The sequence below is a fragment of the Somniosus microcephalus genome, chromosome 24 (assembly GCF_052327205.1).
Source record: "Somniosus microcephalus isolate GS21.2 chromosome 24, FLI_Smic_1.0, whole genome shotgun sequence".
NCBI classification, from domain to species: domain Eukaryota; kingdom Metazoa; phylum Chordata; class Chondrichthyes; order Squaliformes; family Somniosidae; genus Somniosus; species Somniosus microcephalus.
In genome coordinates, this window is record NC_141010.1 from 6,871,629 (window position 1) to 6,884,560 (window position 12,932).

At 46.6% G+C, this 12,932-nt stretch overlaps 1 protein-coding gene across 1 annotated transcript in view; it reads right to left on the minus strand.

Moving 5' to 3' along the window:
* LOC147101010 (uncharacterized) overlaps positions 1-12,145 on the minus strand; it is a 68,353-nt gene extending 56,208 nt beyond the window's left edge. Inside the window, 4 exon segments of the mRNA XM_085966011.1 lie at positions 720-850; positions 7,034-7,152; positions 8,774-8,814; positions 11,046-12,145. Of these exon segments, the coding sequence (XP_085822137.1) occupies positions 720-850; positions 7,034-7,152; positions 8,774-8,814; positions 11,046-12,145 (1,391 nt within the window).
* Positions 12,146-12,932: the final 787 nt, after the last annotated feature.

Genomic DNA, 12,932 nt, shown 5'->3' on the forward strand with positions numbered 1-12,932 from the left:
GGATAGAAGATGGGAAGGGAATCATTTAACAAATAAGAAGCTGTTTCTTGCCTCCTGATCAGTGCAAGAGTGATGCTGGAAGAGATCCTGATCCGGGAATATCTAAGCCTTGGGCATTCTTGCGTTTTGTAGAGTTTTGAAAGCTCCGGCCTTTAAGTAAGAAGAGCCGAGAGGAAAGTGAAGTAGATTTATGCGACTTGATTTTTAAAATATTTATCTGCTCTTCAAGGTGAGGGCTGTTAGTCCTGAGGAATGGAGGTCTTCCCATTGCAGGCTCCCAATGCTGGTATCAAGCTCCCAGATCAGGTATAGCACAGTCAGGCGTTGACTAAAGCTCCCATAGTCTGCCCAACAATGTTCCTTAGCCACAACCTCAGAAGAGTATCCTAGTGCACCAAGGTGACGATTACTTTTCCATTCTGCACAATAGCCAGCTTATGGTCTCTCTGAGTAAGATTGTGAATTTTCTGGTTATAGACTCATGTCTACCAGGAACTGGACTCAGACTGCCCAAACACACGGGACCTTTACAGACAGCAGGCAGAGGAGACCATCATTCCATCTGCAATTTGAACCCAGGTCCCAGAGATAAAAGTCCAGCTTCTAACCCATTGCGCTACCCGGTGCCTGTTTCCATGTTCTGCCCTGTAAGTGTGGCTTTAGTCTATCATTAATGTGCCATGAAGTTGTTTCACTCCCCGGCCTTTCCTGGAACTTACTCAGATGGTAGACACCACGTTTTAGGGAAAATATTGTAATCCTTTGGATATAGCCTTAACATCCTATTTAAGTTCCTGGCCAGCAAGTCCTTCCTGCAGATCTCATTCATCCCAGGAAAATGATTAATTTTCTGTATGAGAAAAAAGAGTCATCAATCCGCATTGACTGCACACACAGTGTGTAGTAACACCTTTCATTTATTCATAGAATCATAGATGTTAACGGCGCAGCAGGAGGCCATTCGGCCCATCATGTCTGTGACGTCTGACAAAGAGCTATCCAGCCTAATCCCACTGTCCAGCTTTTGGTCCGCAGCCCTGTAGGTTACAGCATTTCAAGTGCATATCCAAGTACTTTTTAAATGCGATGAGGGTTTCTGCCTCTACCACCCTGTCAGGCAATGAGTTCCAGACCCCCACAACCCTCTGGGTGAAAACAGTTCTCCTCAAATCCCCTCTAATCCTCCGACCAATTACTTTAAATCTATGCCCCCTGGTTATTGACCTCTCTGCTAAGGGAAATAGGTCCTTCTTATCCACTCTATCCAGGCCCCTCCTAATTTTAAACACCTCAATTAAATCTCCCCTCAGCCTCCTCTGTTCCAAAGAAAACAACCCCAGCCGATCCAATCTTTCCTCATAGCTAAAATTCTCCAGTCCTTACAACATCCTCGTAAATCCGTAGGGATGCGTCAGCTATACATACAGCGCCGCGTTCAGAGTCAATACAATGGCTTCCCGTGGCAGTGGGAGCACGATGTCCCTCAGCCGCTCCGTCCTCCTCTTCACCGCGGCCTCCTCCTCACTGTTGCCGGCTCCACGTGTGGTGGCCTGCTTCTCCCGCTCTGGCCACCATGCCCGGCTCCCCTCCTCCCATCCGGACTGCGAGTTACCTGAAATGGAGCTGCCGGCCGACGTGCTGCAGCGTGTCGTGAGTCTGCTGCTGCTGCTCGTTGCGCTGCGCTCCTCCGCCCGACTCGCCAAACACATCGTCGGGATGTGAATGCTCCAATGCGGCCTCCTCTTCACCATCGCCGGCTCCAAGCTCCACGGCCCGGGGCCTACTTCTCTCTCTTCACGGATCGGCCTCTGGCCGCCATGCTCGGCTCCCCTCCTCCCAGTCGGAATTCCTTCCCGCCGAGGAGCTGCCGGCCATGTGCTCCAGCGGGTTGGCTTGGCTGCTGCTGCTGCTCACCGCGCTGCGCTGCTTCTGCCCAACTCGCCGAGCAGCTCGCTCCGGTTGCGGGAGTGAGCGGCGAGAGCTGGCCACCCGAAGCAGGGAGAGCGATCTCAGCACCGGACCGTCACGGCTGCCATCTTGACAATATGTCATAGCAGAGATCAGCTGATTGGGATTGGGATCTTCCTGACTTTCGTGGCTCAGTAGAAAGAAAGACTTGCATTTCTATAGCGCCATTCACGACGTCAGGATGTCTCAAAGGGCTTTACAGCCAAACATAGAAACATAGGCCTAGAAATTCGGTATAGCCGCGTTTGGGGCGCTAGTCCTGGCGATGTGCAAAGTTTAGCGCCACCTAGCGCGATATTGGGTTGCAGCAGCCCTAAAGGTGATTGCGGCGCTAAATCAGGCGCTGCACGCTACTCTTAAGGTGCTAACCCGGCGGCGCAACCCAATTTCGTGGCGGCGGGGCGCAGCGAGGGTGCTGTCAATAATCACTTTCCCTCAGACACACTGGCGCCGGCCAGCTCTTAAAGGGGCAGGTCAATTGGCATCACCAGACACACTCACTGCCCTGTAGGCCTTCAAAGCGGTGGGAGCCTACCTGTGGCCCACCAGCCTAGCAAGACATGGAAAGGGTGAGGCAGAGGGCGGAACGCCTCACTGATGGGGCATTGGATGCTTTGGTTGGCGCAGTGGAATCAAGGCCAAGGGAGATGGTTGGAATGTGATTTATGTTTTGGACAGTCTCCCGGGTGTGAGAGTTGTTATGTGTCAGTGTATTAGTTTTGCTTTCTATTGCCATAGCTTTCTCATGTAAATGTAACACTTTCTTCATTTACAATGGCCATGCCTGCTATTTACATGCATCTTGCCCGTCACAGGCTTGGGGGCATCAGACCGGTTCCATTCCCGTTCTTGGAATGGCAGCAAGCATTCCGTGAGAGGAGCCTAGAAGCTACTTCTGATCAGCCTGTGACGCGCAGCCTGAGAAGAGCCGCTCGCGTAGAAGTTCAGGCCAGCAGGCATCTTCTCAGCCACCGACAGAGATGTCCTGCACGTTATCTGAGGCTGCAGATCTGGCTGAAGCAGCTGGCACAGCTCAGTCACCACCTCCTTTCCAAATCACAGCCTTCTGACACACTGCTCCTCCGGCATGTTCATGTAGGAAAACTGCTGTCGGAAAACCCTGCCAGTGTAAGGTCTGCTGTGGCGACGTCTGTTGGCCCTCCTCCGTCTGGCCATGCCTGCCCCCCTCTCCCAGCGTCTCAGTGCCCTTTCCAGATGATTCAGCAGCAGGTTGTTCCCCTCCAATGCAGCCCCCATAATAAGTGCCCACAGGAAGGTTCCCCGTTGTCAAGGCTCACCAACAGCAAGGTGATGGTCAGAAGGCTGAAGATCGCCTGCCTGTGCTGGCTCAGTGGTCAAATGGCTCTCAGTGTGCAGCTCAGCAACTTTTTGTAGCTCTCGAGGAAGTTGTGCTCCAAAAATGGCTGCCGCTTTTAAAACACACCAGCCCCCTTTAAATAACGCTCCTCCAGCCCGAGAGTGACTTGGTAAAGGCCCAGGTAAACTGTCACTATTAGCGCCAGGCGCTACAGAGGGGGGCGCCACTGAATTTCCGGTCCGGGGCGCCCAAAAGGCGTTGCACACTCAAATTACGTCATAATCAGCCTGCGCCCATGAGCGGGCGCTAAGATTTAGCGCCGGCGCTAAATGCATGCTCAATATGGGGCGAGGCACTAGGCGCCTTGCGCCTGCGCGGAAATTGGCTAGCGCCCCACTTCTCGGCCTCTTTAGGCGTTAATCGGTGGCGCTAACAACCGAATTTCTCCCCCATAGAAACATAGAAGATAGGAGCAGGAGTAGGCCATTCAGCCCTTCGAGCCTGCTCCGCCATTCAATTAGATCATGGCTGATCATCCAAATTCAGTACCCTGTCCCTGCCTTCTCCCCATATCCCTTGATCCCTTTAGCCTTAAGAAATATATCCAACTCTTTCTTGAATATATTTAATGAACTGGCCTCCACCGCCCTCTGTGGCAGAGAATTCCACAGGTTCACCACTCTCTGGGTGAAGAAATTCCTCCTCATTTCAGTCCTAAATGGCTTACCCCTTATCCTTAGACTATGACACCTGGTTCTGGACTCCCCGGCCATCAGAAACATCCTTCCTGCATCTAGTCTGTCCAGACCCGACAGAATTTTATAGGTTTCGATAAGATCCCCTCTCAATCTTCTAAACTCCAGTGAGTATAAGCCCAATCGACACAATCTCTCCTCATACGTCATTCCTGCCATCCCAGGTATCAGCCTGGTGAATCTTCGCTGCACTCCTTCCATGGCAAGAACGCCCTTCCTCAGGCAAGGTGACCAAAACTGCACACAATATTCAAGGTGCGGTCTCACCAAGGCCCTGTACAACTGTAGCAAGACATCCTTGTTCCTGTACTCGAACCCTCTTGCTACGAAGGCCAACATACCATTTGCCTTCTTAACTGCCTGCTGCACCTGCATGCTTACCTTCAGCGACTGGTGCACAAGAACACCCAGGTCTCTTTGCACTTCCCCTTCTCCCAATCTATTGCCATTCAAATAATAATCTGCCTTCCTGTTTTTGACACCAAAGTGGATAACCTCACATTTATCCACATTATAGTGCATTTGCCATGTTTCTGCCCAATCACCCAACCTGTCAAAATCGTACTGGAGTTTCACGACATCCTCCTCACAGCATACCCTCCCACCCAGCTTTGTGTCGTCTGCAAATTTGGAGACATTACATCCAATTCCCTCGTCCAGATCATTAATATATATTGTGAACAGCTGGGGTCCTAGGACCGATCCTTGCAGTACCCCACTAGTCACTGCCTGCCACTCGGAAAACGACCCGTTTATTCCAACTCTTTGCTTTCTGTCTGCCAACCAGTTCTCTATCCAAGTCAATACCTTGCCCCCAATCCCATGTGCCTTAATTTTGCATGCTAATCTCTTATGTGGGACCTTATCGAAAGCCTTCTGAAAGTCCAAATACACCACATCCACTGGTTCTCCCTTATCTATTTTACCAGTTACATCCTCAAAAAATTCCAGTAGATTAGTCAAGCATGATTTACCTTTTGTAAATCCATGTTGACTTTGTCCGATCCTGTCACTGCTTTCCAAGTGCTCTGCTATTACATCTTTTATAATGGACTCTAGCATTTTCCCCACTACCGATGTCAGGCTTACCGGTCTATAATTCCCCGCTTTTTCTCTACCACCTTTTTTGAATAGTGGGGTAACATTAGCTACCCTCCAATCCATGGGTACTGTTCCAGAGTCTATCGAGTTCTGGAAGATGACCAGCAATGCATCTACTATTTCTAGGGCCACTTCCTTAAGTACCCTGGGATGTAGATTATCAGGCCCTGGGGATTTATCGGCCTTCAGTCCCATCAATTTTCCTAACACCATTTCCCTACAAATACTGATTTCTTTCAGTTCCACCCTTTCATCAGACCCTATGTTCCCCGGCATCTTTGGGAGGTTATTTGTGTCCTCCTTTGTGAAGACAGAACCAAAATATGTATTTAGTTGGTCTGCCATTTCTTTGTTCCCCATTATAAATTCCCCTGATTCTGACTGCAAGGGACCTACGCTTGACTTCACCAATCTTTTTCTCTTCACATATCTATAATAGCTTTTACAGTCAGTTTTTATGTTCCCTGAAAGCTTACTCTCATATTCTATTTTCCCTTTCTTAATTAATCCCTTTGTCCTCCTTTGTTGAATCCTAAACTGCTCCCAATCCTCAGGATTATTGCTTTTACTGGCCGACTTATATGTCCTCTCTTTGGATCTTATGCTATACCTAATTTCCCTTGTTAGCCACGGTTGAGTCACCTTTTTTGTTTTATTTTTATGCCAAACTGGGATGAACAAATTCTGTAGCTCATCCATTCGGTCTTTGAATGTTTGCCATTGCCTATCCACCGTCAACCCTTTGAGTGCCATTCCCCAATCAATCCTATCCAACTCGCTCCTCAGGCCATCGTAGTTTCCTTTATTTAAATTGAGGACCCTAGTCTCTGATTCAACTACTTCATTCTCCATCTTAATGAAGAATTCGATCATATTATGATCGCTCCGACCCAAGGGGCCTCGTACAACAAGATTGCTAATTAATCCTTTCTCGTTACATAATACCCAGTCTAAGATGGCCTGATCTCTGGTTGGTTCCTCGACATATTGGTCCAGGAAACCATTCCGAAAACACTCCAGGAATTCCTCCTCCACAGTATTGTTACTAATTTGGTTGGCCCAATCTATATGTAGATTAAAGTCACCCATGATGACTGCTGTGCCCTTGTTGCACGCTTCTTTAATTTCCCTTTTAATGCCATCCCCAACCTCCACCTTACTGTTTGGAGGTCTATATACCACTCCCACTAACGTTTTTTTCCCCTTAGTATTCCTCAATTCTACCCATACAGATTCCACATCATCAGAGCTAATATCCTTCATTACAATTGTGTTAATCCCTTCTTTAACCAGTAATGCTACCCCACCTCCCTTTCCTTTTTGCCTATCTTTCCTGAATATCGAATAACCCTGAATGTACTTTTTGAAGTGTAGACACTGTTGTAATGTAGGAAACACGGCCATCAATTTGTGCACAGCAAGATCCCACAAACAGCAATGTGATAATGACCAGATAATGTTTTTTTTAGTGATGTTGGTTGAGAGATAAATATTGGCCAAGACACTGGGGAGAACTCCCCAGCTCTTCTTCAAATAGTGGCATAGGAGCTTTTGCGTCCACCTGACTGGGGCCTGCGGTTTAAGGTCCTAAAGATCACACCTCCGACAGTGCAGCACTCCCTCGGTACTGGCACCAGGAGAGTCAGCTCTGGATTATGTGCTCAAGTCTCTGGAGTGAGCTTTGAACCCATAGCCTTCTGACTCGAGGGGCGAGAGAGTGCTACCCACTGCGCCACGGCTGACAATGAACACAGTGTCACACTGTGATGGTACATTTACCAATTGAGCCACCCGCATACTGAAATTTAAATGTGTGAGGTTCCCCTGGCTCTGGTAGAAAATCTGGGGAAACGGCAACTTCCCCTTATTGGGTCAACAGTTGGCTAATTACCTGGTAGCGTTTCAGTTCCATGGCTTTGTCCAATGACACTGAGTAGTCAGTCCAGAACAGAGTCCATTCCTCATCATCACCCACCTCTTTCAACCCAAACTGAACGGCCGCACGACGAACTACAAAAAAAACAGAAAGCAGTAGATGCTAGCTCAATGAATCGTTTTCAATCTGAGCTCGATAGATTTTTGCTAGCAAGGGTGTTAAGGGATTTTGGAGCCAAGGCAGGTGCATGGAGTTAGGTCACAGATCAGTCATGATCTCATTGAATGGCGGAACAGGCTCGAGGAGCTGAATGGCCTCCTCCTGTTCCTATGCTCCTAAACCATGAGCTCAATATTGAGAATTGGTCACCTCACAATGAACTAGGACACTTTCCAAAAGCTAAATCACTTACACAGACACTTCCTACGGATAGTCTCTAACCTTTTGCACGTCTCTAGTGAGATTACTTGTTCTTCCTGTTTTGGTATAGGGAAAAAAGACTGACCTGGTGAGTCTTCACACTCCTGGCTTCCAATTGGCTAAATATTTGCTGGAGTTCCCTAATAGTGTGGCAATATTTTCAGGGGGTCCCTGGGAGGGTGTCCATATTTATAGGAGGTCCCCAGGGGTATTTCAATATTTACAGGGGGTCCCTGGGAGTGTTTCTGTATTTACAGGATGCCCCGGGAGTTTGTCAATATTTGATGGGTGTCCCAAAACAGAAATATTTGAAAACCATTCTTTTGAAGTCGCTCCCATTTGCAAGATGGATGGTAAGGTCCAGGGAGAAAGTGAAAGGAGTCAAGTAAGTGGAGGAGGTCACTCGGCCCCTCATTCCTGTGCTGGCTCTTTGAAAGGGCAACCAATCAGTCCCACTCCCCCTGCTCTTTCCCCATAGCCCTGCAAATTTTTACCCTTAAAATATTTATCCAATTCTCTTTTGAAAGTTATTATTGAATCTGCTTCCACCGCCCTTTCAGGAAGCGCATTCCGAATCACAACAACTCGCTGCGTAAAAAAAAATCTCCTCATCTCACCTCTGTTTCTTTAGCCGTTTACCTTAAATCTGTGTCCACTGGTTACCAACCCTCCTGTTACTGGAAGCAGTATCTCCTTATTTATTCTATCAAAGCCCTTTATTATTTTAAACACCTCTATCAAATCCCCCCTTAACCTCCTCTGCTCTAAGGCGAACAACCCCAACTTCTCCAGTTTCTCCACGTCACTGAAGCCCCTCATCCCTGGTACCATTCCATCTGCACCCTTTCCAAGGCCTTGACATCCTTCCTAAAGTGTGAAATTGTATCTTGGAATGAGTCAGCAGGTTCCGGAGAAGAGGTGAGTGTGTTGGCAAATGAAGCAAGAGATCGTATTTATTTTTATTTCAACAGGACCCTAAAATCTGAGGGGTAATTTTTGCAGAGCTCCGCGCCCTACCTCCAACTTTCACTCCCATCTAGAGAGGCTCCACGCTGCCAACCCAACCCTCCATCACGTCCCCGGATGGATCAGCCTATTCAGCACAGGACTGAGCTCGAACCAAGGAGTTCCCAGGTCTGTATGGCCCGGCTTTGGAAAAGATATTTACCCACTGAACCGTCAAGAGTGCTACAAGACATTTATTGAGCTGTGGTTCTTTTTTAATGCAAAATCCCCAATTATTAAGGTGGAGTCGAAATTCCCCAAATCTTTGGCTGGAACTTTTCCAATGAGGAAGTTTCACAGCAGAGGCCAACTAGAGTTTCACATACTCACCACTGGACTGCTTGCAGTTTGAAAGATTGATCCATATTCATCTGAAACAGGAAAGATACAAAGAGACAGACACGTGCACAAGGAGCTTTGGTTCAATAAAGACAACCACCTTCCTCAAGTATCCTTTTCAACCTTATCTTTCTTGGGGAAAAAAATGATCACTCTCCTGTCCTCAGGAGTCATGCAGGGATATAATTCCACAGACACTGGAACTGAGTCAGACAGATAAACAGGGTGGCAGCTTAACGGCCCGGCCTGTGCGGAGCTAGCTAACCTCGGCTCGGGTGGCAATGGGGGTGGCGGGAAATAATTTAAAACATCTTTCTTCCCAGGGACACCAGAGGGTGGTAGATTGGATTCTGTCCCAACACACCACAGTTCTACTGTTAGAACAGCAGGGGAGTTTTTGATTTAAATATTATATGATTACAAATACCCAGAAGCTGTAATCTAACAGTCCTTGGCAGTGAACATTGGTGCGTCACTGAAACACCAATAAGGAAAGTGCAGAGGAGATTTACCAGAATGGTTCCAGGGATGGGGGATCTTAACTACAAGGACAGGTTGGAGAAGCTGGATTTGTTTTCATTAGAGCAAAGGAGGTTGAGGGGTGATTTGATAGAGGTGTACAAGATTATGATGGGTTTGGATAGTCTAGATGGGGAAAGGCTGTTCCCACTAGTTGATGTTACAAGGACTAGGGGACACTCGGTCGATGGGGTGCAAATGACAGGCAATGACTATCTCCAACAAGCGAGAGTCTAACCACCTCCCCTTGACACTCAACAGCATTACCATCGCTGAATCCCCCACCATCAATATCCTGGGGGTCACCATTGACCAGAAACTTAACTGGACCAGCCACATAAATACTGTGACAACAAGAGCAGGTCAGAGGCTGGGTATTCCGCGACGAGTGTCTCACCTCCTGACTCCCCAAAGCCTTTCCACCATCTACAAGTCACAAGTAAGGAGTGTGATGGAATACTCTCCACTTGCCTGGATGAGTGCAACTCCAACAACACTCAAGAAGCTCGACACCATCCAGGACAAAGCAGCCCACTTGATTGACACCCCATCCACCCGCTTCACTCCCTCCACCACCGGCACACCGTGGCTGCAGTGTGTACCATCTACAAGATGCACTGCAGCAACTCGCCAAGGCTTCTTCAGTAGCACCTCCCAAACATGTGACCTCTTCCACCTATAAGGACAAGAGCAGCAGGTGCATGGGAACACCACCACCTCCAAGTTCCCCCTCCAAGACACACACCATCCTGACTTGGAAATATATCGTTGTTCCTTCATCGTCGCTGGGTCAACATCCTGGAACTCGCTCCCTAACAGCACTGTGGGAGTACCTTCACCACACGGACTGCAGCGGTTCAAGAAGGTGGCTCACCACCCACCACCCTCTCAAGGGCAACTAGGGATGGGCAATAAATGCTGGCCTTGCCAGCGACGTCCATGTTATGTTCATTAATAAATAGACATTCTTATTATGAACACAGCTAGCTTCTAGCTAGTCATTTATTCAGTACACGTTCTCTAGGTACAGTATCTGTAGAGATGCAGCATGTGTGCTCCTGTGTGCAGGCTGCCATCTTGACTGTTGCCTTGTGGGTAGCCTAGTGCCTCATGGGTAATGTAGTCTTAATATATATACAGCTGGGTAGTGTAGTCTTATACATACAGCTATAAACAGCTCTACGGCTTCACCTAGTGTCCACTATAGAATGACATGTTATTGATCGTTACATCCCCCTTTCTTTGAGGTTTAACAAAATCAATATCAATCAACTTTCAAGAAAACAATAAAGATAATATCAGTAACACTTTTGTTAGTGCTCTATAAACATAAACATTTTCAAATCAGTCAACACATTTTCAAAGCTTTGCATTGTACTCAAAGATTAAGTCTATCAGGCTCTTTTACTTCACATGTGGATCTTCTCAACACGGGTAAGTCTGATGTGTCTTCATGAGATTGTTCTGGCAGTGAATGACAAGATGCAGTTGCGGCATTGTCATCAATCTGCTCTTGTATAGATCGAGGTCTCCTTGCAATCTTTGCTTGGAGAGGGTTTCAGTGTTTCCTTCACTCTTCATGCCATAACTCTCAATGTAGTCAATGCACTCTCGAAAAACTGCTGGCAGCTGGATCCCATCATACAGCATAGTCCTCTCAGCAGCCTCGGCTAATGGAACACCAAAGATTGGCCTGAGGGAAGAAGGAGTATCCACCGGAACTGCTTCCTGCTCTGGTGCAGGCTTCTTCTTTTTCTTTTTCTCTTTCCACTGCTTAACAACATCTGCTGCGGTTATATCTTTGGACTTTTTCTCCTTGTGTTTTTCCTCTTTGCGCTTTTCTTCCTTTGGCTTCTCTTTGACCTTAAAGTCTTTTTCTTTCTTCTTGGAGAAACTAGGCTTTTTGAAGACATGGATACCCTTTGGCCTTTTCATCCTTGATGGGCTCTCTGCTTCATCACCTGAGTCATCTGGTCTGCTTATGGCACAGTTTATACGGTAGACTCTTTTGACCAGTTCTAAGTCCTCACAAGCTTTGTCACCTAGTATCGAATCAAGCCTTTCAGCCACAACAGAAAACATGAGATGATGCACTTTGTCTTTGACTGTCACTTTAAGTCTGCATACACCTAAGCTATCTATTGTCTGTCCATTATAGCTCTTCGGTAGTACTGACTTTTTTTGTATTTTGGGCTTTTCTTTCATATTTTTTATGTCACTCATACTGATTAAGTTTGCTTTTGCCCCAGTGTCCAGTCTCAATGTAACTAATGCTCCATTTATCTGCAGTGGGATCATCCATTTGTCCACTTTTACTGCATTGACTTTATGTTCAGCATTGTCCATTTCTGAGGGCTGCACATTTTCTGTATCTTTTTTGATATCGTCACATGACACCATTCCTACAAAAAATGTCTCACTTAAATCAGTGTCCTCAATCACATTAACTTGTTGCCCTTTCGTTGTTTTTACTTTTGAAAAGCATTGTTTGGCAAAGTGATTCTTTCCATTACACTTTGTGCACATTTTTCCAAATGCTGGGCATTGTCTTAACTGGTGTTTGTAACCACAGCTTTTACAATTAAAAATTTCATCCTCCGATTGCTTTTCATTTCTGTTCTGCCCACGTTTCTTCCCCTTGTAGGACACAGCACCGACAGCAGCATTTTCACTCATTACAATCGCATCATTATTGATTTCACTGAAAGTCTTCGCGTGCTTTCGAGCTAGCTCGCTGGCTTGGCATATTTTCACCGCATTTTCCAAATTTAGTTCGGTTTCTCTCAACAGACGTTCCCTGACTTTTTTATCATGAATACCAAACACAATCTGGTCACGAATCATGGATGATTTCAGCTCAGAGAAATTACATGTCTGTGCTTTCAGTTTCAGATCAGTTATAAAGCTATCAAAAGTCTCATTTTGTTGCTGTGTCCGAGAACGGAAGATGTATCTTTCATACGTCTCATTCTTTTTGGGAGAGCAATGTGCATCAAATTTTTTTAGCACATCTTCTAATTTTTCTCTGTTCTCCGCTGGATTAAATACAAATGTATTAAATACCTCTATCGCCTGTGGGCCTGCAACCGTAAGCAGCAATGCTATCTTCCTTGCGTCTGGCTTCGTACCGAACCCGATGGCTGCAATGTAGAGTTCGAATTGCTGTTTAAAAGTCTGCCAATTGTAGTCGATTTTTTCTGAGAGATTCAAACGCTCTGGTGGCTTCAAATTCTCCATGTTGCTTTTCACAATTTTCAGCAGATCTTCACCATCCTGGTACCATGTTATGTTCATTAATAAATAGACATTCTTATTATGAACACAGCTAGCTTCTAGCTAGTCATTTATTCAGTACACGTTCTCTAGGTACAGTATCTGTAGAGATGCAGCATGTGTGCTCCTGTGTGCAGGCTGCCATCTTGACTGTTGCCTTGTGGGTAGCCTAGTGCCTCATGGGTAATGTAGTCTTAATATATATACAGCTGGGTAGTGTAGTCTTATACATACAGCTATATACAGCTCTACGGCTCCACCTAGTGTCCACTATAGAATGACATGTTATTGATCATTACAGCCCACATCCCATAAGCGAATTTAAAAAAATCAAGCGGGCTGCTTTGTCCTGGATGGT